This window comes from Lactuca saligna, chromosome 5 (genome assembly GCF_052625555.1).
Source record: "Lactuca saligna cultivar CGN05327 chromosome 5, ASM5262555v1, whole genome shotgun sequence".
NCBI lineage: Eukaryota > Viridiplantae > Streptophyta > Magnoliopsida > Asterales > Asteraceae > Lactuca > Lactuca saligna.
In genome coordinates, this window is record NC_136421.1 from 287,113,494 (window position 1) to 287,139,501 (window position 26,008).

Genomic DNA, 26,008 nt, shown 5'->3' on the forward strand with positions numbered 1-26,008 from the left:
AGATAGGTAAATGACGATTTACCAATTCCACCATCGAAAAACGAAATTTGAGGGAAATTAAGTTATGTGAAATTCCTAGATCTTTTGAGACTCGTTGAAATTATTCAAATGCATATTTAATCTCAGATTATGCTTATCCATTTGTGAGTGGGATAACGAGGATCAAAAACAAGAATAATCCTCAATATAAAACTCAAAATGAAATATCAATGCTAGGATTCAACTAAATAATTCACAACTTAGAAAATGGATTCTGTAATCTAATTGTAAATTATATAAAGATAGGTAAATAACGATTTACCAATTCCACCATCGAAAAACGAAATTCGAGGGAAATTAAATTATGTGAAATTCCTAGATCTTTTGAGACTTGTTGAAATTATTCAATGATATGTTTAATCTTAGATTATGTTCATCCATTTGTGAGTAGGATACCAAGGATCACAAACAAGATGCGAATATGCAAATTAGCTTTACTCTATCGACGTCATTTATCGTCTCATTTTAATGTGTCGGTTAACCTCACACGTTCCATTAATCAATAATAATTTTAGAAATGCACATTATTACTCTTTATAGTCACTATTAGTGTGTCGGTTAACCACACATAGTTCACTAACTACTATAAAGTATAATGTGTCATTTCATGGGATAGCATACAAAGTTACATTTTCCTAAAGTAACTAAGATTGAGATTTAAAATAAAATTTTTAGTTACTTTTAGTCGCATTATACTTATTAATGAGAATTAATTGTCCTATCCAACATGTTCGGCTAACGACCATCCACCATCAAGGAAGCGACACGTGAGAGTGGACTTTATTCAACTACCATTTTATAGGCAGTTTCCTTATACCCCCATTATAGATTGACTTCGTGAATAAGACGTACTAGCGATTCGATTGACTTAGTCTTATACGTATAGTAATAATTAAACATTTAATTCTTCATATATTATAAGGTGTATTTTTTAAAACTTTTCCAAAAAGAAATACTAGTTTATATTTTAAATTTCAAAAATTAAACAATTAATTTAAATTTAAAATACACCAAATAATATTTGACATTACTTATTAATCTCAATTAATATCCAAATTAATTATTTATACACTTAAAAAATCAATCATATTAATCAACAAATACTTAATCAAGTCAAAGATTTATCTCCTAACTTCTATGCTTTTATTTTATCAATGATATATTCAGTAAAATCGGATTTGATAAATAAATATAGTAGATAATTATCATATATAAGCATCAAAAATCTAGACTGAGCTCACATTGTGAGCATCAATTCTCACGTCGTGACCTACGACTTTTCGAAAATTTTAGTTTCTTTTGTTTTGATCAATTCACAAATGTGCAAATACATGAAGGATAGTCATAGGCTCTAATACCACTGCTGGAAAACATAGATTACAAGAATATATGCACTAACCGGAAAATATTTAACAGTTAAATGATTAAGGCACATGCAACCTATGAAGGATCTATGTCTTTCAAGTAAAGGTAACATACTATGAAATATCATCCTACAAAACTTTTGTATATGAAACCTAATTCATAAGGATGAAAACTTACCTTGATGATTGTTGTAGCAAACAATCTTGAATTCCTTCTTCAAAGATTTTGGTCGCAAGCACCATAAACATTGTGCCTCTAATGGTTCACACCTAACACAAGCAAGAAGGATATTGAGGAGAGAATGGAAGGAGGTTAGAATTTTGGCCTAACTCTTATAAGGTATGAGTGGCCGAAAATCATAGCCATAAGGGCCTTTATATAGTGCAATCAGGAAACCCTAAATAAGCTTAAACTCAATATAATAATATTATCTTAAATCTGGTAATTATTCAGCTTCCTAATTATCCAGTTTCCTAATTATCCATCAAGGATAATTCTAGAAACCCTAAAGCTTCTTAAAACCGTTCATAGCCTCATGGAGGGTTCTAGAATTAATTTTGCTCAACTACTGAACAATTACACTTCAGTCCCTGCACTTTCAATTAATTCTTTTAATCATCATATTAATTTCAATTAATTTATGATTATATATTAATTAAATATTACTATTTTCCATTAATATATTATTTTCATAATATATTAACAAATTATTTATTTCAATTTATTAATCAAATAATACATTATTTTCTCTCTCTAAAAATATCTAGTACATTGTTAAGATTGAGAGTGAACCCAAAAAAAATGTACGGGTAATAATTCAAATTTATACTAACTATAATTATGAGTTTAGATATCTAATCTAACAATATTTTCCATTAGTATCAAACAAAAGTAATTTTACTTAAAAATCTTCGAATCTTTCCTTTTCCATATAAGTAGGACAAGTCTTAGATCAAACATTAGAAATCTTTTCTAATTTTAAATTGAAATTTAACATTAACTTTTTACATAAAACAAATCATTTTTTATCGACTGGTATAATATCATCAATATTTTATTAATGATCAATGTAGAAACAAATAAACAATAATAAAACTAAATTTTGATAAGAAGTATGCTTTGTTTATTGGATACAGTTGTACTATTGTATTTAAGATTAAGAATGTATCAAGTATTAATTAAAATCCAACAGAATCTCTGTGAAATGGATTTTTAGATTAAAAAAAAAAAACGTATTCAAATATAATCCAAATAAATTGTTGCAACATTATTAGAACTAAAAAATTAGTTACGAATAATGTTAGAAAATTTTATATTTATTTAAAAGAATCAATTTTGTTGTATTAATAATATATAACAAAAATTATATTAAAAATCAGATTTTTTTACTATTAATTCGAAAGTCCAAAGTTGAATAAAAGTTGTTTACTAATAATATTTCTAAATTTGATCACTGGTGCTTTAACACTTGTTCGTTATGCATTAATACTTGTACGTAAGGAAGAGGGAGCGGAGACTCCTAAGTCCTAAAAGGCTGAAAGTCTGAAACCCTTCTTTATATTTTCTTCCTTTGGGATCTTCGTCCTTTGCACATATATTTTGCGAAACTCCGAAAATATCTTAACCCAAAATGCCTGATACAGAAACAGTACTTCCGGTAGACGGCGGTGGCGACGGAGATCTGGCGGAGGGAGGAGATCCTGATATTACGTACTGTGCTGAATTCGTCCCACCGGAATCATTCTGGCTATCAAAAGACTCCGAATTCGATTGGTTCGATCGAAATGCTTTCTTAGAGAGAAAGGAATCAAAGAAAGGAAACTCCAATTCGAAGAATCTGAATCCGAGTGTTAATCCGACCTACACGAATTCGAACTCGGCGCGCTTTTCTGTCAACATGAAATCAAAAGCTGCGATTCTCGGTTTGCCGAAGACGCAGAAGAACACTCATATTGATTCAAAACGCAGACAGTGCAACCCGGCGAACATACGGTTGTTCCCTAAACGGTCGAGTTCCGGCGGTAGGGCGCCAGGAGTGGTGCCAGTGACGGAGCCGTCTTCGCCGAAGGTCTCGTGTATTGGCAGAGTCAGATCGCATAGGCGTCGCAGCCGCAGGAGGACGTCTGCGATTGCATCAGCTACTCAACCACCGCCGAAACCAGTAAATCAACAAGAGAAAACTAGTAAAGTACAGAAAACCAGCATCGTCTCTCGTATAACGTCGTTATTCCGCTCTGAAGGTCACCGCCGGAGAAAAAACAACAAATCGTCGATGAAAGGTACCGAACAATCAGAAAATTCGACCTCCAGAAAAAGCAGCGTAACAGTAAAACCGATCAACAGTGAACCATCGATGCTGCCTGATCCGCCTGCTTTAGGAGGCATGAATCGATTCGCTTCCGGCCGCCGATCTGGAAACTGGACCGATATATCAGCGTAGCACAGGTTGCCGGAGCCGCTTGATCGGCTGAAAGCTTTGTTGACGACGGGGAACAGGCTGTGACCCAGCGTTGACCAAATCAAAAGTTGTTGAGCCTACGTGGCACATGCGTAAATGATTTTTTTTTTTTTTTTTTCAAACCGGTAAAAGCAACTGTTTTTACGGTTTGTTTTTCTCTTTTCTGTTAGGTTTGATTTTTGGGCTAATCCGTTTCCGGAGTTAATTTTTAAAATATGATTTCTTAGCAAAGGGTGAAGTAGATTAAAAAAAAAATTGTACTTTTTACTTGATGTTCATACAAAATAATATAATTTGTCGTATCTTGATTGTGTTTTTTCTTTTTGTGAGATTGTATATTATAAACCATTATTGTATCTTTAGGTTCATGACAAAATTATATTTATGTAAATGCTTAAAACTTATTTGAGAATAAATAAATAACAGAAAAGTATAAAAAACAATATTCTTAATGGAGCTGGAAATATCAAGATGGAGGGGCATTTAGCTTACTTGTAGGTTAAGGTAAAGAATTTGATTTTTTGTTTGTGTTTGTTTAATAGGCTAACAATTATTAAAATATTAAGTTTTATATTTTATAATAAAAAGTCCTGAACTAATTTTGAAGCCATCTGGTGGCCAAACACACGCACTTAGAATTTTCATGTTAATCACGTCTAGACAGCTAATAAATTAATTAAAAAACAAAATGGAAAATTGCATTTCAATAATATTTTTTTATCGAAGACTCTCTTTATTGCAAAAGCCAAAAATTTTTATTAAAATGTGATGTTATATAGGTTTTGTTTTTGTTATTAAGTGCTTTGATTAATTATTTTAGAGGAATCTAGCAGGTTTTCGTAGGGATAATGACTTGAAAGGGTAACAAACTTTCGATTTTTGTCACATTTAGTTATTTTTCGTTATCTATTTGCTATTGAACTATTGAAACTGTTCACATTTTACCCTTATAAGGGTAAAACAAAATCAAAAGTTCGTTTCCCTCTAAAAAGTTCAATGACTAAATGTGAACAAACTTTCTTTTGTATTATGTTTTAGCAAATTATTTATTTTTGTTAAATTGTAGCAACATTTGTTGATAAAGAAATCTATAAAATTAAAAAAAAAAAAAAAAAAAAAAAAAACTCCTGAAAATATATTTAAAAAAAAACCAAAAAACCAAAACCAAAATAAAAAACCAATGGTTTGATATTTTCCAAAATAAAAAATCAAAATTTTCAATCTGATTTTGGTTTTACAAAAAAATAAACCATTCTCACTGATGTGAATTATGACCATTGGTTTGACATGCGAAATTTGTGACATCCCATGAATATGTAGTTACAACATCGTCTGAACTCGTAATTCATAGTAAGGGGTTAGAGTATCATCGGATGAATACGTAGTTACAATATCGCCTGAAATTGTAATTCATCACCTACAAGTTATGGGCCTGCTGGTGTTTCCATTGGGTTGTCTAGAATAGTCCGTGGTCGCCATCTATACTCTGGTAGATGACTACATCGCCACATTGCTGGTTAAGGTTATGGTATCTCCTTTCATCCTACATCACATATTCATCATCATCTATTTACCTAATTATCATCACCTTTCTATCATCACCTATCTCTCATCATTTTATTTCATCACATTGTTGGTTAAGGTTATGCTTCCTAACTTCCAACCCTAAGGTTTACTCTACTAAAGCTTCATATTCTCGTCTCTCTGGACCTAGAAGGGTCCAGATCTATCACACCAAAAAGCTCAAGATAGCTCTTCCTCTCACTCTACACACTCAAGCTCGTTAGGGTTCTCACTTATGGGAAAACTAGTCGCAATTGAAGGTCATAAGTTCCTTTAAATATGGCTCGGGCCTAAAGATTTAAGGTTTCTGCCAACATCGCGGACTCGTCGAATCGCCTCACCGACTCGTCGAGTCCATTCATAAATCCGAGTCATCAGTCGCGACCTTACTCGACGAGTTGAGGCGTCAACTCGTCGAGTCTCTCTTCTTAACTCAAAAGAAAAATACTTAAATTATGATACCTGGAAATTCGGATGTTAAATTTTGTTTTTTTATTTCATAGATTTCTTCATCAACAAATGTTGCTACAATTAAACAAAAATAAATAATTTTGCTAAAACATAATACAATAGGAAGTTTGTTCACATTTAGTCATTGAACTTTTTAGAAGGAAACGAACTTTCGATTTTGTTCACATTTAGTCACTAAATTTTTTTTCGTTATCTATTTGCCACTAAACTATTGAAACTGTTCACATTTTACCCTTATGACCGGTAACAGCCGGTCATAAGGGTAAAATGTGAACAATTTCAATAGTTCAATGACAAATAGATAACGAAAAAAAATTTAGTGACTAAATGTGACAAAAGTCGAAAGTTCATTACCCTTTCAAGTCATTATCCCGTTTTCGTAGCATGAAGATTAGTGTCGTGTGTAAGAGCACCGTAAGGATGAGAGGAACAAGTAAATACCTAGCATTTCAGGGAACAAATACTTAGACTATCCGTTATACCCATCACATATTATATAGACAAAACTTCAAAAATGGTCCCTATGGTTTTTGAAAATATCAAGTTTAATCCCTAAGTTCAAAAAACCTCACAGATGGTCCCTGTGGTTTAAAAACTTTTAACATTTGGTCCATCCAGCTCACTCCGTTAGCATTTCACCGTTAAGTAGGGGGCATTTTTGTCATTTCACTACCCAGGGACCATTTATGAGATTTTCTATTACTTTTTAAAATAATAATAATGATAAATGAATAAAGTTTAATATGCAAAGGGTCCCACCCCCCTCTCTCTCTCACACACACAGACACACACACGATCTATAACACCTCCCTTACCCTCCCTCCTATTTTATTCACCTTTAACAACCGTTACTCCACCATAGCACCACCACTACATCCCTACCCTACTACTTCTGTCGGAGCTCTTTCTTCCACCATCTACAACCCTCTTCTTGTAATACCGAGAAATACCACCATCAAGGGTGGTGTTGGTGTTTTGTAACTACCGAGAACCACTATGGTTCTCCATCTTTTTCCATTGATGGAAGAAGGCTTCTATTCACCACCCAAGACCACCTCCCCTCGTCACTCTCCCCCATTTCTCACTTCACTGGTGCGTATGACCACCAAAATCGATGATGGCAGTCCCTCCACCTCCTCCTGTCATAACCCACCACCATTAAATGTCGTCGTCACTCCTGCTTCCCCATGGACCCTTGTGGAACACCAGCCAACAGAAATGAAGCAGCTAGGTCACCATTGCCATCGCAACCAACCACCATCTTCAATCGCCACCACCATCACCGTTTTCTACCACCATCATTGTATCTGTTGTTGTTGGTAAGTCATCACCAACCTTGTTAATTTAATTCTGATGTCCAGATCACCTCCGATCGTAACCACGAGACCCTGCAATTTAATTCTGAGAAACCCTAAAAAACAAAAATCAAAACCCTGATGATTGACATTGTCATCCAATTCCTGAAACTGTGATTTTAACATCTGGCGAGATATGCGGAGAGAAGAAACCCACCACCATCTTCAATCGCCACTACCATCACCATTTTCTACCACCATCGTTGTATCTATTGTTGTTGGTAAGTCATCACCAACCTTGTTAATTTAATTTTGATGTCCAGGTTACCTCCGATCATAACCACGAGACCCTGCAATTTAATTATGAGAAACCCTAAAAAACAAAAATCAAAACCCTGATGATTGACACTGTCATCCAATTCCTGAAACTGTGATTTTAGCATCTTGCGAGATATGCGGAGAGAAGATGAATTTAAATTAGGAGAGGGGAAGAAGAAGAAAAGGAAAGTAAAAGAGAGCGACATTTTTGGGTCCATGTTGATTGATTACTTCATTTTGGTGTGCTCTGCAACAGGAGAGAGAGAGAGAGAGAGAGAGAGAGAGGGGGGGGGGGGGAGAGAGAGAGGTGGGACCCTTTGCATATTAAATTTTATTCATTTATTATTATTATTTTAAAAAGTAATAGAAAACCTCATAAATGGTCCCTGGGTAGTGAAATGACAAAAATGCCCCCTACTTAACGGTGAAATGCTAACGGAGTGAGCCAGAAGGACCAAATGTTAAAAGTTTTTAAACCACAGGGACCATCTGTGAGGTTTTTTGAACTTAGGGATTAAACTTGATATTTTCGAAAACCATAGGGACCATTTTTGAAGTTTTGTCTATTATATATAAGGTGAGTGTCATATGAGCACCACATTCCCCTATTACTAACACATAGGGGTGAGCATTTGGACCGGTGGATCGGACCGGACTGGACCGCTTTTTTGGAACCCCGGGCCGGTTCTCGGTTCTAAGATTTCTATCCGGTCTGGTCCGGTTTTTTTCCGGTTCGGTCCGGTTTTTACCTGATTTAGAACCCGTTGGATATGTTAAAAAAAATCAAATCAATGGGCCTTGAGTCTTATAGGCGAAGTTCCATTTCCCATAACAGTACGACATCCCCAATTTCACAGCTAGAAAAGACCGACTTGTTTATGCTTTGTTTTTAAAATCAAACTAATCGTTTAAAGAAAACTGATGCAGAATTTGTTCCCAAAACAAAATATGATAAGAATTTATCAAAGCATTTCTTAAAGAAATGTATTTTCATTATATAACAAAATCTCGGGATATCATGTTCCGATACAGACACATAAGCATAAACAGAACTTACATTATTTACCCTAAAGATTTTACATCTCCTTTAATCTCTCCATGAAATATATCTTCGTATCGATACCTATGATACAAAGAAAACTGAGTGAGTTAGGCTTAGGAGCCTGGTGAGCATATAGAGTTTTCGACCCACAATAATATAATTATAATATTCAACCATCAAACAATCAACCCAATTACCCATCCCCATTATCTTCTTTATTCCTTAGGATTTTACCCTAAGAATTCAAATATCCTTCATTCATTCATTTATAAGGATTGTCCTAAGGAATTGACACAAAATCCATTGCTACATAAGGCGCATCTACCAACATCATCCTTTAAGCTCCTCTGCCAGGATTACGTCATACACTATGAGGCGCGGCTGCCAAGTTAATGACATTCTCTTTTTGGCGCATCTGCCAACATTATCCTATAAGCTCATCTGCTAGTATTATGACATTCTCTATTTGGTGCATCTACTAATATTATTCTTAAGCGCATCTGCTAGTGTTATAACATTCTCTAATTGGTGCTAATACCAATATTATTCTTAAGCGTATCTGCTAGTATTATGACATTCTCTAATTGGTGCATCTACCAATATTATTCTTAAGCGCATCTGCTAGTATTATAACATTCTCTAATTGGTGCATCTACCAATATCATTCTTAATCATCTTACATACCTCATCATTTATCTCATCATTTTATCACATACCAGCTATCTCATCTACCCATGTTCTACCCAACATATTTGTAGATATAAAATACATATACATTTTAACTCATTTAAAAACCATTTAAAACATCCATTCCATACTTATCTCAAATAAACAATAGTATATAAACACATAGCATGTATTTCATAGCAAACACTTCATATTTATGTGTTAAAAGAGAGTGACTACACACTCACCAAAAACTCATACTTAATACATTCAGACAATACTTGTATTAAAATTGTGTTTATGAAAGGGACTATACATTCACATATATAAACAACAATATATATAAACACATAACATCTATTTAATAGCAAATACTTAATATTTATGTGTTAGAAGAAAGTAAATATACACTCACTTGATCAGAAGATGATCGGACAACACTATTGCTTGTAGAAGTAGTATTCTTCGGTAGATCTGGAAGATCTTCACAAAAATCGGGCTTCCCGCGGGCAGAGCTTCGACTCGGGAGTTCTACTTCTCGGGATCTTCAGGGCTTCAGGACTTGCTTCGGGTCTCGGGAATGATACCGGGGCTTCGGGATATTTTTTGCATGCAAAACGAGGTACAAACGCGAGAGAAGGAAAGAAAATGAGCTAAGAAACTCAGTAGCCTCGACTTCCTTTTATAGGGGCTGGAACCTTTGATTACGTTGGGCGTAATCTAGGTACGTTGGGCGTAACCGGGATAAGACCGGTGACTCCCCTCCTTTGGATAATATCCGAATTTATATTTAAATTAAATACTTTAATTATTTAATAAACTTCAAAAATTCATATCTTCCTCATACAAGCTTCGTTTTCGATGTTCTTTATATTCCCGCGTAGGTGAGACTACGATCTACAACTTTCATTTAGACTCCATTGGCTAATTTTCATTTTAATTTTATTATATTATTTTAGTAGGTTGGGACAAGAAAACTCCGTTTATAAATTCATAACTTCTTCATCCGACGTTCGTTTTCGTCTGTCTTTTTACCGTTGCACTACTATCAACAAGATCTTCGATTCTCGTTTAGATTATTTTGGCTAAAAACCGCTCGATCTCAAATGGAGTATTCAGGCTGCATACCACTAAGTCAAAACTTAGAAAAATCTTAACTTCCTCATATGATGTCAGATTCGGACGTTCTTTTTATGCACACACATGGTTTAACGAACTCTACGACTTTCTTTTAGATTCTAAGGCTCAATATCACTCTAACGTAAATTCACTTTTTACGTCATTCAGCGTCGTGTCGGTTTTGTCGCGAAACTTCGACTGGTCATAACTTCTTCGTTATAACTCAAATTTTGGCGTTCTTTATATATACGGAATCCTTGTAACATATACTAAAACTTAGTTAAGATTATTCCTTTAAATTAATATTCCATAAAAAAGTCATTTTTGACGCTTAACGTCTCTAAATTAACTAGCTCTGATCTATGGGCGTTACAGTACGTGCGTACGATTTCCAAACGCAAGAAAGATCGGTCGATGTCGATCATCGAAAATTTCAAGTTGCAAGTCGTAAAACATAAGTCGGACTTGTATCCCTTCTCTCAAGTCGCAAGTCGGACGAATAATTTCAGGTTTTCGTTCCTTCTCTGATTCTCTCACCCTTCTCGGCTTCAGTTCTCTCTCTCAACTTTCAAGTGTCTATTCTCCCTCTCTCAAGTCTCAAGTGGCGATTCAAGTGAAAATCGATTTCTGTGAAACTCAAGTCTCGATTCATAAGTAATGGAATCAAAAATCCGGAATGCTAATTGGATTGGACTTGATGATGATGAAACTCAAGTAAGGGTTATGATTTTTGGTTTTTTTTTTTGTTAATTATTATTGAAATAACAAAGAATATTGTTATATTTAGTTGAATACTTGTCAAAAAAAAATTATTGTTATTATATGTAAACTAGGGTTATGATTTTTTGGTGAATGTCATAAAATATGTTGTTATATTTAGGTTATTTGTTGTCAAAAAAAATTTATTGTGATTGTATGTAAACTAAGGTTATTTTTTTGGTTGAATTTTGTTAATTTTTGTTGAAAGTTATAAAGTATGTTTCTACATTTTGTTGATTACCTGTGAAAAGTTTTTGTTGTGATTGTATGTAAACTAGGGTTACAATTTTTGGTTGCATTTTGTTAATTTTTCTTGAATGTCATAAAGTATGTTGTTATATTTAGGTTATTTGTTGTCAAAAATAATTTATTGTGATTGTATGTAAACTAGGGTTATGATTTTTGGTTGAATTTTGTTAATATTTGTTGAAAGTTATAAAGTATGTTGCTATATTTTGTTGATTAATTGTGAAAAAGTTTTTGTTGTGATTGTATGTAAACTTGGGTTACAACTTTTGGTTGCGTTTTGTTAATTTTTCTTGAATGTTATAAAGTATGTCGTTATATTTTGTTGATTAATTGTGAAAACATTTTTGTTGTAACTATATGTAAACTAGGTTACGCATGTTGATGAAGATGAATTTATTGATGACACAGCACGAATCAATTTAGTGATTATTCAGCAAAAGATGATCAATCAAATTTTAACAAACGAAAAAGAACAAATGGAAAAACGAAAACAAGTTGCAAAAAAAACAAGCAAACAAGTTGCAAAAAAAACAAGCAAACAAGTGGCAAAGAAACATCCTCTTGTTGGGACACATTTGATAAAGTTATGATAAAAGAGGATGATGGTATCGAAAGAAGATATGGAAAATGTCATTGGTGTGAAAGGCTACTAAAGGCGGATGTGGAAAGAAACGAGACTTCTAGTTTACTCAAACACGTAGGTAGGTGTCAAAAAAACCCGGATAAGCTACAAGATCCAACTCAAACCAAATTGAATCTAAAGGAGTCAAATGGGGATACTAGTGTTAAAACATGGAAACACGATGATTCAAGGATCAAAAAAGCATTACTTAACCTTTTTGTGGAAGGCGTACTACCTTTCAAGTTTGTTGAAAACGAGGCTTTTGTGGAATACACCAATGCACTTAATGCTAAGGTTGTGTTGCCATCTAGACATACAATATCCCGGAATGTTTCCAAATTTTACATAGAAGAAAGACCAAAATGATTCAATTTTTAAGTAACCCAAAGACAGCTATACATTTGACAATGGACACTTGGACGTCTTCTTGTCAAAGTATTATTTACATGGTGGTCACGACTCACTTCATAGACGAGAATTGGATGATGCACAAGAGAATTATAAACTTTAGGGAGATAGATAGCCATAAAGGAGAGGATATGAGCCGAGAATTACTCGATTGTATTCGTGGATGGGGAATAAAAAATGTCATGACCATTACCTTGGACAACGCCGCTACAAACGACAAGGCAATTGACTTTTTGGTCAAAAAGTTGCCCAATCTTTACGAGGGTGGAAAGTATTTCCAAGTTAGGTGTATGGCCCACATTTTAAACCTTGTCGTAAAGGGTGGACTAAAATACAAAAACTTTCATGTTGAGTGTATCCAAACGGCGGTATGGTACACTAGATTGTCACCACAAAGAATAAACAATTTCAAGAAGACGATGAAAGATTGTGGCTTACAAACGAAGAAGTTTCTATGTGGTGACACTCCTACCCGATGGAACTCGACTTTCAAGTTATTGAAGTCTGCATATCAGTTACGAGAGGCATTTACGGAATTTGGTGTAAGAGGTAATATTTATTTTTAAGTTATATTTCAGCTTTTCAGCAAGATTATTAAGATTTTGTAATCTGTGACATTTTTTAAACACTCATAACTAATTCGTTTTAAGTCGGATTGACCTCTAGTTTTTTCCAACATTTATTTTACAGTTTGTAGATGAATTTAGACTATAATTTTGTTTATTTTGGTATTATATTCACCGAGTTACAATCATTCAAAGTAGAGCTATTAAAACTGAAAAAATTCAGCTTTTCAGCAAGATGTTGTAATCTGTGATGTTTTTTAAATACTCATAACTCATTCGTTTTAAGTCGGATTGACCTCTGGTTTTTTCCAACATTTAGTTTACAGTTTTTATATGAACTTAGACTATAATTTTGTTTATTTTGGTATTGTATTCACTGAACTACAATCATTCAAAGTAGAGCTATTAAAGCTGAAAAAATTCAGCTTTTCAGCAAGATGTTGTAATCTGTGATGTTTTTTCAACACTCATAACTCATTCAATTTAAGTCGGATTGACCTCCGGTTTTTTCCAAAATTTAGTTTATAGTTTGTAGATGAATTTAGACTATAATTTTGATTATTTTGGTATTATATTCATTGAGTTACAATCCTTCAAAGTAGAGTTATCAAAGCTGAAATATTTGTTTGTTTAGACTACAATTTAGTTTAATTTTGTTTGTTTATGTATCTTTGACAAATAAATCATATGAAAGGGATCTCTATAGAGTACCGGAAAATTATGAATTTGAAGTTGTAACCGAAATGGTGAAATTCTTTGAAAAATTCAAAATAAAAACAGTGCTTGTTTCGGCTACATCAAAACCTTTGGTAAATCTTTTTATCCGGGAAGTCTTAGATGTGGACATACATCTAAGAAAGTGGCCAACCAAACCAATGTTTCTTGATATGGTAAAAGATATGAAGACGAAATACGACAAGTATTGGGGTGCATACAACAAGATGAACGATTTTATGTACTTTGCGTTTTTACTTGATCCTACCACCAATTCACCTTTTTTGTTACATGCTTTTAAAAAATGATCAGGTACATGGAACTGTCATTGACCCCCACGAGCATAGACATAAAAGCACGTCAAATGGTCCGAGAGGTTGAGAATAGGATGGAGAATTTATTTATGACCTACTTGGAACGATTTGACAATGTTGGATCATCTCAACAAGAAGCTAGTCAAATAGTCATTGATGTTGATGATGATAACGATTTTTTCAGTGATTTTCTTTGTATGGGGGGTAGCAACTCGGATCCAACGGATAACGAGTTACAAACTTATTTGAAAAAGAATATAGTTAATTATAAATAAGATTTCTCAATTCTCGGGTGGTGGAGAGTAAACACGATTAGGTTCCCAACAATTGCTCGGATGGCGAAAGGTGATTACTTTTTTTAGTCTTTCATAATTTCTTTATAAATTAATGTTGTTACAATTTAATTATTTGTTGTTAGACATATTGGCGATACAAATCTCAAATGTAGCGTCCGAGTCCGCGTTTAGCACATGTGGTAGAGTTGTAAGTGAGTATCGGATTAGTTTATCGACGTTGATAGTTAAAGCTTTGTTATGCACCTAAGATTGGGTGAAAAAGTCTACAAATCCGATAATTGACAATGTTGATGACACCTTGAACGATGATGATATAACTTTGGGTAAAAAAAATTACAAGCTTTGTTCTTTTTTATACAGTTATTACTTTTTATTAAATACTAACAACATTTTCATTTGTGTTTATGTAGAGATTGCACAAGCTTTAAATATGTTACATATTGATAACAATGATATGGGGAAGAGGCCAATGGAAGATTAGATTATGAGTTTATGAAGTTTGTTAGTTTGATTGATTTTAAAGTTTAAACTATGATTTTTGTATTTACGGTAATATTTTTGTATGTTTGTCTTAAAATTGTTCACTTTTGTTGGTGAACTTGATTTATATGTTAGTTGCTTTTATTTGAAAAATTAAGTTTGCAAGTTATAAAATTATACATCAACGTAGATTAGTTATGCATGAAACGGAAACATATTAATTTTGCAAGTTATAATATTATACATCAATGTAGATTACTTATACTCTATGCAATTAAAGTTGTACCAGTCCAAACGTGTCCAAAAACCAGAAAATCCGGACCTGGACTCGGACACGGACCCAGAAACGGACACAACTCATCCGGTCTGGTCCATGGTCCAAAATATTCTCCATAACCGTTCTGGTCCGGTCCAAATGCTCATCCTATTCTCAATCTTTTTTTATAATTAACTATATTCCCTTTTACTTTGATATAACTATAAAAGTAATCATTTATTTGTGATATTTTTTATTGTCTTTTTTATTTTAATACAAATTGTATTATTTTCTTTTATATATCGAAAATGATGAAATAAAAATGTTACACCCTTGTGAACATATGTGAAATAATTTAGGAGTAGTTTATTATATATTTGTATTTGCCGTTCAAAAAAAAAATGATATACCTAGTCGAATTATATATTCAGACAGAATTTATACATGATTTCACATGTAATAGAACGTTTTGATTGTTTTGATTTGTAGTTATGTCAACGTGACAAAGCTGAAGGTATTAGATATAATTTTTGTAAATAAAGTTGAACATAATCGCCACCATATGAGATATTTTACGGGCCATGCCAAACGAAAAGTATGTCAATAAACCTTTTTTTTTCTTAAAAATAAACATTTACACCATTCTTGTTAGCAATGGAAAAAAAACCACTATCCAATATAATCAATCAATATTGACTTGGAGTAAAACTCAACCCAGAAAAATAACTATTTTAAAACTAAAAATGATGAAAAGCAAAGGAGTGTATATATATATATATATATATATATATATATATATATATATATATATATATATATATATATATATATATATATATATATATATATATATATATATATATATATATATATATATATATATATATATATATATATATATATATATATAGGGGAAGGCTCATGCAAAAATACATATAATTTGTGAAAATGCAAAGAACCAATAATAAATTAACACATCATTCTTAATATAATTTAACTATAAAATATTATAATTATGATAAAAGGTTATATAAGTAATTTACATAACTAAACTTCCATAAACGGATTTGTTTAAAAACAAACCGTTCTAATTTGAAACCATCTACTCACAAGACAACCGCCAATATCTTTTTTTTTTTTGTTAAATTGTACAATTATCGGGACAAAGCTTAGTGAAGATATAAAGGAGAACCAAAAGCCAGTAAATAATTAAATAGTTATAACTAGACTATTATTTAATATTATCACCCCATTCATCCCTCTTTCATAACATCATTCATCTTTCACAATATCACTCGGTTCCGTTTTTATAAGATATTGATATTCAGTCAATGTAATAACCATGATTAATCTCCATATTAAGGATCACATGTCATTAACTAATTCATATTTATTACGAGATGTACAAGAAATATTAAGATAGAAAGTATGAAATTGGTGTGTAGAGTCTTATAAATGATCAAACTGTGGTTTGAATTTTAATATTAATAATATCGACACAAACTTGGTAAACAAATAGAATGCAATGAGAACATATTGTCTGAATGTTTGATCACTATGTAAAAAAAACAAATAAAATGTACAGTCACACTATTACTAGTTGATATAAAAATCCAAGTGTTTACAACACCATAACTAAAATTCTCAACTTGCTGTCGTTCTAAAAAAAATCTCAACTTTTGACGATTGAAATTCAATACCTATACATTTTGTGAGCAAAATTTTTGCCCAAAAGTAAAGGTACAATAGACCAAATCTTATTCTTATTCATGTCATTTTACTTAGGACTCATAGCTTCTCACCATTCTTTAAATTGTGCAGCTTGATTATGACTTTTGGGTTCAAGATTGGTAGATACAACCATAAAAAAGACACTGTTGTAATGATAAAGCCAAAGAAAACTGATAAAAATATACATTAAATAGGCAGTAAAATGAATACCTACCATTTTTCATTTATCCTATTAATTTTTATTTCAAGGACTTTAATTCTTCTTTCCTTGAATTCAATATATTCAGTCGTAATTATGGAGTTCTAACTTCTCTCTACAATTTGACAAAATTCATGTTGCCTTGATCAATCATCCCACTACAACATCATAAAATTAGAGATCAATATCAACCACTAAAATCCAAATAAACAAATAATAATAATATTCATTTCAAAATGTTTTTGTTTCAAAATAGAATATAAAAAAATTACTTGTACTTGAAAATTAAAATCTCCAGGAGCTTTTATGCAGAAGAATCAAGCAAGTGAATTTGATACGAATCGGTATCTCATATCCTTTTTTGGATCATATATTTGTCATAAATAAAACTACATTTTGGATTTCAAGAAACATTAAATCCAATAGTGAAAACACTTAATTAACAACAGTTTCCCTCCAAGACCAAAATAAAAATCTTTATGTTGATAAACAGTAGACATTCATCCAATTTTGGCTAATAATTCCATTTTTTGAGTCTGAATGCCAAACATTATATCACCAGAATTATTAGTTATGAAGTACTACGAACATGTTGATTGCTATGTATAAATAGAAATTTGAATAAAATTAAATTGATAAAGGAAAAAAATGTTATTTTAGTTTGTTTTAGTTTAATAAAGATATATCTTTAAATAGACTGCATATAAATTATAAATAATTATACATGTTACATGCTCTTAAAATATGTACTATATGTATTCCCGTATAGTAAAAAAACAACTTATCATTTTAAAAAGATTGTTCACAAAAAAAATTAAATACTACGGAATCATGAAATAGAATTATAATAGGAAAAAAAATACTTTTTTTGGTAAAATAAAAACACTTACAAATCTTTATACCCTTTGTGTGCATAATAAAAACAATTTTAAATTTAAGGACATTCGCTAACAATTACTGCAAGCACTAGTTGCATATCAAGATGTAGAAGGGTAAAAAGGTCAATTTGGTTGATAAGAAACATCTTACTGCTAATGACCTTTTTAAAATCATTTAATCAACCATATTTGAAAAATGTTTACCCCTTCTTCTAACCACGATGACCCACTAGAAAATTATTGTGAGTTTGGGACTTGGGGATATTGCTGAATGAAGAGAATTACCTTAAAATCCAAATATCAATGAGATTTACCTTAAACTATAAATATCAATATCTCTGAGATCTGACTTGCAAAGATATTTCTGAATGGAAACCAACACCGGATACATCTAAACTAGATGCAGTTATAGGGACTCTGGTAGTGGTTGAATATGATATCACTGCTATCCTCCCAACATTTGTGTCCACCTAGAAAACATGATATCATGAATATGTATGTATGACTTCATTAACAGGTCAAATTTTATAAAATAAATAAATAAATAAATAATTTTGAACAATGATTTACAGGGAAGGCAAGATGATGAAGTGTTAAAAGGCAAACACATTCCACACTTTTCAGCCCCAATCCTCAAAAGCTCAGTAAGTATTTCATTCAATACAAAAAATTATATAGTAAGCGAATCATAGAAGGTCTAAAGAGAAGACTCCCATTAGACTATCATTATAGGCAACATGTAGGTGCATGATAAAGGATTGGCGTGATTCTTGAATAATGTCTAAAAAGAATCTTGAAATTTCTTTCCCCTCGTCTTCTCTTTATGCACTGATTCAAGCCACATGATTAATCAGGATTCGCTTACTAACTCAGTTTGGGTTTGACTCCCTACTATAAAACCTACACATTTAAGAGGAAAAGATTACAAAAGATTCATAGAAACATCATATTAAGAATACGCAGAGAATGTATCGGTACTCTTACCGGGCTCTGAGAAGAGCTTCTCTTTCCTCCAAATTAGCAAGCTCTGATGCTAGGCTTTTTACTTCTTTAATAGATAACGCAACCTGCCAAAATCCCAATACATGCTATAAAACCTCATCGTTGGGATGCCAGAAACTTAGCCAAACAAAGACTCTATTTTAAACCGTAAAAAACACAAACCCAACAAAGTTAGGGTTTCAAACAACCAACAAAATGGATTAATAGTGAATGAATTCAAAGAAAATGAATTTACCTGGTGGAGATGATGTGAAGATGAAAACAAAAAGAAAAAGAAGTAAACAAAAATGAAATCAGATAGAAAAAAGAAGAAGTAACATATGAGAAAAGGCATCGTTGCAACTTACCAAGGTATATTCGCATGGCATCGACGATGGAGGAGCAGTGAGTAGTTGTAGATGGTGTATATAGGAAGTTGAAATGTTGGATTGATGAGGAATTGAAGCGGTGAGTGGTAGTAGATGGTGGTGGCAACAGTGGTGGATTGAGCAAATGATCAACGCTAGTATTAATGGCAGCATAAACATAAACATTAACCGAGAAAAACACAACTTCATCCCATAATTCTTGCAAATTGCACACATAAACACGAAATTGCAAAACCTAAAAATCAAAATTGACATCTCCACCAGATGTTGAGATAAAAAAAAATGCCCAACCATGCAATGATGCGTCTATGGATTTTTGACTAGGTAGAAAAGGTGGAGCAGACCCCGAATGTTGGTGTTTTATTGACGGAGCAGACCTCAACTATCGATGGTTTTAGGCCGAAGGATAAACAACAGCGTTTATGGAGTGGTGATGGCGGTGGTGTTTGGTATTGATGGTGGCAGCAGGTGGTAGTCACCGATCTTGTTGCTGGTGTTAGGAGCGGCAGAGGCGTTGATTAGGTTTGGTGGTAATGAGAGAATCGGTGACGATGATGATAATCGGAAGTTTGATCGGGGGAATAGGAGTAAAGGTTAAAGAGAGAGAATGCGGAGAATATGAAATCGTGTGTGAATGGAAAAAATGTAAAATTACCAATAAGTACATAATGGCGTACTTACAATTAATAATTTATTTATAAATTATTATCAGTAAATAATTATAGATGGCTTATTCTAATTGGTTGTTTTCATTTTCACAAGTAATCTGTGTTTTCACGTGAACTTACTTCTATATATATATATATATATATATATATATATATATATATATATATATATATATATATATATATATATATATAAAAGTAAAATACCATACATGTAATATTAATTATACTTGGTTGTTTAACGGGTTTAGTTGTTCTCGCAAGTAAGATTGTAAGTGATGTAAATTTAATATTTTAAAAATTAAAGAGAGAAAAACAGAAAATGTTATATAAATAAAGGACCATAAATATAATGTTAAATTTGTATTATTGTTTGAACTATTTCCTAGGTAATCATTAGGTAATCGTTATGTCAGGAACATTGATCATAGGATTAATAGGTGTCTTTTAACAATATACGAAAGTCTATTGGATCCTTAGGTCGAAGGGAGTGGCCCTAGTTAGAGGGACTCACCTCCAGCATGTTAAGATCGCAAAACTTCTTCCCTTCAAATTGCTAAAGAGGTTGCCAAAAATATCTCGTGAGCCCTATAGTGAGAGGAAAGAGAGAACGAAGAGAAAACAAATGACTTTGATTGACTTGCTTTTTTCTTTTATGTTTCTTTTTTCTTTTAAAAGAAGTTAAATAACATAAATATTTAATGTTACCACTCTTTATTTTCTACAACTTGATGCTACCATTTTCTCTATCTTAATGCTACCATTTTAAAAAAAATCATATGTGACAACATGTTAAGCATGTTACCACTCCCTTCAGCCTTATAAGGAAGCAAATTTGTATCAAACACCAATAGAAATTTTTATGATGTAATATGTAGCATCATCTTTACTATTATTTGTAGCATCATCTTTACCAACATAAATATCATCATTGTCACATGTGTATGAATAACATTACCAAATGTTGTAACATCCGTGTTTCGAAGCTAAACATTAATATGATGATGTAATAGCTAGGGTCAACAAATGTAATTTATTTAGAAGTAATAAAGAGGAATTACTTGAATATTATGTAGATTATGTGATTTTGTATGCATTATATTTATTTATAAAATATAATAAAATAAGAATGAAAATAAACGTAAAAAATAAACAATAGATAAACCCAATATCTACAAAGAAAGTTGTAGTAATCGCGAAAGAATTCCGGAGATATAAAGAACGTAGAAATCCGAGTTATAACGAATAAGTTATGACCCGTCGAAGTTTTGCGACAAAACCGACACGACGCTGTGTGACGTAAAAAATGAATTTACGATAAAGTGTTTTTTTGCATTAACGATCTAAATGAAAGTCATAGTACACTTTAAACTGAAAGCGTGCATAAAAATCGTCCAAATCTGACTTTGTATGAGGAAGCTATGAATTTTCTAAGATTTGGCATAACAATGTGCATCCCAGATCTTGAATTTTAGATCAAGCGATTTTTAGCCGACACAAGAATCGAACACCTCGTCAATAGGAGCGCAACAATAAAAAGACAGACGAAAACGGACGGCAAATGACAAAGTTATGAATTTTTAACGGATTTTTCCTGTTCCGGTCTATTAACTATATAACTTTAAAAATAAATTCAAAATTAGCCGATAGAGTCTAAACAAAAGTCGTAGAGTATGTTCCCACCTACACGTGGATATGAAGAACGTAGAAAAAAATAGAGCTAGTATGCTTTCTCGCATACTAGGTCTTGATTCGGCTATGTAGTTCCATTCGATGGTTGACACGTAATTGTACGAACGCGCAACATACGCAGGTACACCCTGCACACAGAGGAACACCCAACGTACCTCCGCAGGTATGCCCTTCATAACAAAGGCTTCGACCTTATAAATATAGGTGTAATGCTGCCATATTCTTCACAGCAAAAACCCTTTATTTCTCTCTCTACACTCTCTCTAAACATCCCAAAACACCCTCAAGCCCTAGGAAATTTCCCTAGCACTAGAAGAAGGCCCTGGAGCGCTCGAAGGCTCTGAGAAAAAGAGTTTTTCGGCTAGGAAAATTCCGCCCCCACAGAGCCTGGTTTCCAGCAAACCTCCCGGTTTCGTCACAGAAAATCATATTGTTAAGAAGCAAAGCGTTGTCCAAGTTGGAATCACCACTTTATCAAGTGAGTGCATAGTCCTTTTCATCTTACACATAGATATGAAGTATTTTATATAAATTACATGTCATGTGTGCATATTATCTGTTTACCTGAGATCTATGTTGGATGACTAATTTTATGCATGTTTTTAATGATTTAAATTGTATATGTATTTTTATATTTGTAAATATGTTGGGTAAAACATAGATAGATGAAATAATTGATGTGTGATGAAATAAAATGATGAGAGGCCTCGATGTTCACGATGATCTAGTCATCTAGCGGAGTATAGATGACAACCACGCACTGTCCTAGACAGTCCAGTGGAACGCTAGTAGGCTCGCAACATGTAAGTGTTTATTTGAACTACATGTTCACCAGTTGTACTCCACTCCCCCCCCCCCCCTCCCCAAATGGTTACCTTATTTGACATGTATTGCTAAGGAATCCCCTAAGCAATGTTGTCCATCCCGATGAAAAATCCTTAAGCTAGGTCCCTTATAATAGATGCTTTAAGGACGTAAAGTGAGGATAACGGGAACGGGTAATCGAGTTGAATGATTTGATGAAAATAATAAATTTATTTATTGTGGGTTGAAAACCCTATGTGCTCACCATGCTCCCCAACCTGACCCACTCAATTTCTTGTATTAGAGGTAGTGACACAAGAGCATAGATGTGATGATCTGATGAGAGATTATGGATTATAGGCCAGTAGAAATAAATAGAATGTTGTAACGCCTATGTTGTTTTTGTTTATGCTTTTGATCTGTATTGACAATGACATCCCGAGGTTTGTAATGTATTGAAAATACATTTCTTCATAAATGCTTTGGTAAATTCTTATTTATATTTTGGAACGAATTCTACAACACATTTCTTTAAAAGTACACTCTAATTTTCCAATAAAACATAAATAAATTGGCCTGCGCACCGAGGAACGCCCAGTGTACCTCCGCAGGTACGCCCTACGTAATCGAGGCTTCGGCCCTATAAATAGAGGTGCGAGGCTGCCATATTCTTCATACCAAAAAACCTTTCTTTCTCTCTCTACTCTCTCTCTAAACCACCCAAAACACCCCTAAGCCCTAGGAAGTTTCCCTAGCACTAGAAGAAAGCCCCGGAGCGCCCGAAGGCTCCAAGAAAAAGAGTTTTTCGGCTCGGAAAGTTCCGTCGCTGCAGAGCCCGGTTTCCAGCAAACCTCCCGATTTCGTCAAAGGAAATCATATTGTTAAGAAGCAAAGCGTTGTACAAGTTGGAATCACCACTTTATCAAGTGAGTGCATTGTCATTTTCATCTTACACATAGATATCAAGTATTTTATATAAATTACGTGTCGTGTGTGCATATTATATGTTTACCTGAGATCAATGCTATATAACTAGTTTTATGCATGTTTTTAATGATTTAAAGTGTATATGTATGTTTATATATATATACAAATATGTTGTGTAAAACATGGGTAGATGAAATAGTTGATGTGTGATTAAATAAAATGATGAGAGGCCTCGATGTTCACGATGATCTAGTCATCTAGCGGATTATAGATGATGACCATGGACTATCCTAGACAGTCCAGTGGAACGCTAGCAGGCTCGCAACATGTAGGCGTTTATTTGAACTACGTGTTCACCAGGTGTACTCCATCCCCCCATGGTTTCCTTATTTGACATGTATTGCTGAGGAATCCCCTAAGCAATGTTGTCGACCCCGATGAAAAATCCTTAGGCTAAGTCCCTTATAATAGATGCTTTAGGAATATAAAGTGAGGATAACAGGAACGGGGAATTGGGTTGAATGATTTGATGAAAATAATAAACTTATTATTGTGGGTTGAAAACCTTAACTTCTCACCAGGCTTCCCAGTCACCAGGTGTACTCCATCATGCAAATTCTCCTGCTTTCCAGTCATGTGACGAGAGCAACCACTATCAATGTACCGTTTATCATCATACTGTTCGTCACATAAAACTTGTAATTAATGATAGAATTTAGGTACCCAATGCTGTTTGGGTCTTTGGTAATTAGTTTTAAAGACAAAGTGAAATAAAGAACCTAAAACCCAATCACGAATTTTTTATCTGAATGTATCGATTAAGTCCACATCATTGGATAAAGGAATAGAAACATAAGGTTATTAAGGTTTAGTATTGTGACATCCCCATTTTCACGGAAAGAAAAGACCAATTTTGTTTATGCTTTATAAAAATCAGAGTACCTCTTTTAATAAAAATGTTGCGGAATTTGTTCCTAGTAAAACATGATAAATACGTTATCAAAGCATTTCCGAAGAAAAATATTTTTAATTCATTTTAAAACATTTAGGATGTCATTGTCAATACAGAAACATAAGTATAAACAGAACTTACATTTATTTACACTAATGATCAACATTTCTTTAATCTCTCAGTGCAATGTAACTTCATCTCAACACCTGTAATATAAATAAACTGAGTGGGGTCAGGTTGGGAAACCTGGTGAGTACATTGGGTTTTCAACCTACAATAATATAATTATTATGTTTAAACAATCAAACAATCGACCCAATTACTCATCCTCATTATCTTCTTTACTCTTAAGGATCTATCCTAAGAGTCATCTATCCCGCATTCGTTCATTCTGAAGTCCTTTGCTTCCAGAGTTATAGGACTGGTACTAAATCCATAGCTGCCAATGCTTGTTCGTAAAGCACTAATGCCATAGCTGTTGGGTACTAAATCCATAGCTACCAGTGTTTATCTAATAGGTACTAAGTCCATAGCTACCAATTCCTAACAGGTACTAAGTCCATAGCTACCAATGTTTGTCCAATAGGCACTAAGTCCATAGATGCCGATGTTATTTGTTAGTCTCTAAGTCTATAGCTGTCAATGTTTACTTACATCATCTTTTATCTCTCATCATTCATCTACCCATCTCATACCCAACATACTCGTATATTTAAAATACATATACAGTTCAAATCATTTAAAACATGTATAAAAAAAATGTTCATCCAGCATAGACAGCAGGTATTCAGATAATATGCACACATAGCACGTAGTTTATATAAAATACTTCATATCTATGTGTAAGATCAAAGTAACTATGCACTCACCTGAGAAGGTGGTGACTCGGTACTCGGACAACGCTTTCTTTACTTTAAAATAATTTCCTTCGACGAAACCTAATATTATTACCACTAGATTTTAGTCAAATATTTTTCGTGACTAATTATTAGTCTTATTATTATTATTATTATTATTATTATTATTATTATTATTATTATTATTATATAAGCGTTTCAACAATACTTTCCAACCACTATGTACAGACAGGGGCCAGACATAAAACACCGGAGGGCAGGACCATTTTGGCGTATAGCACTTCTGAAATCCAACAACCCTATGCGGCCCTTTAAACCAGATTCCCCGTACCGCGAGTAGTTAAAAAGATATTATAACGACACTTATATAAGTCATATTAATAGCTCAAATATTTATTATAAGTTCATAATAACAATATTAATTTTAAATATAAGCTATATTAAAATAGGGTAAGCATAACTTACTTACAAGGAGATTTTAGCTTGTAGTCGGGCTCTGCATGGGCAAAACTTTATCGCTGAATCTTTCTAAGAAAGATTCGTGCAGCGCTTCAACGCTCACCTTACTATACTAAAAACTACAGAAAGAGAAGTCAAATCATGAGGGACCGAAATGCTCAGGGGATAAGGAGAGAAAGACTCTTGAATCAAGAGAATGGTGCTAGAAATATGAGAGTCCAACCCTCTTATTTATAGTAATTGAATTTTCAAAAACTATCATCCATAATTACTTAATAACCTTTTAGTTATATAAACAACTAAACACCCCTCTATAATACTATTTTGAATGGATTTAATGCTATTTGTACTAAACTAATATCGAAAGAACTCAACATTAGTCTTATAATGACCCCATCGCCGATAGCTTTCTAATGATATATACATATGTATATATATGTGTACGTATATATGATTTATACTTTATTTTAA

General features: G+C 33.0%; 1 protein-coding gene across 1 annotated transcript; it reads left to right on the top strand.

Annotated features, from left to right (window-relative positions):
- The first annotated feature begins 3,034 nt into the window (after nucleotides 1-3,034).
- LOC145046836 (uncharacterized) lies at nucleotides 3,035-3,844 on the top strand. Its single transcript, XM_078995100.1, has one exon. The coding sequence runs from the start codon at nucleotides 3,035-3,037 to the stop codon at nucleotides 3,842-3,844; it is 810 nt and encodes a 269-aa protein (XP_078851226.1).
- The last annotated feature ends 22,164 nt before the right edge of the window (nucleotides 3,845-26,008 follow it).

What these genes read in the sequence shown, in the direction of transcription:
- LOC145046836 (XM_078995100.1), top strand. Translation starts at nt 3,035, where the DNA reads ATGCCTGATACAGAAACAGTACTTCCGGTAGACGGCGGTGGCGACGGA.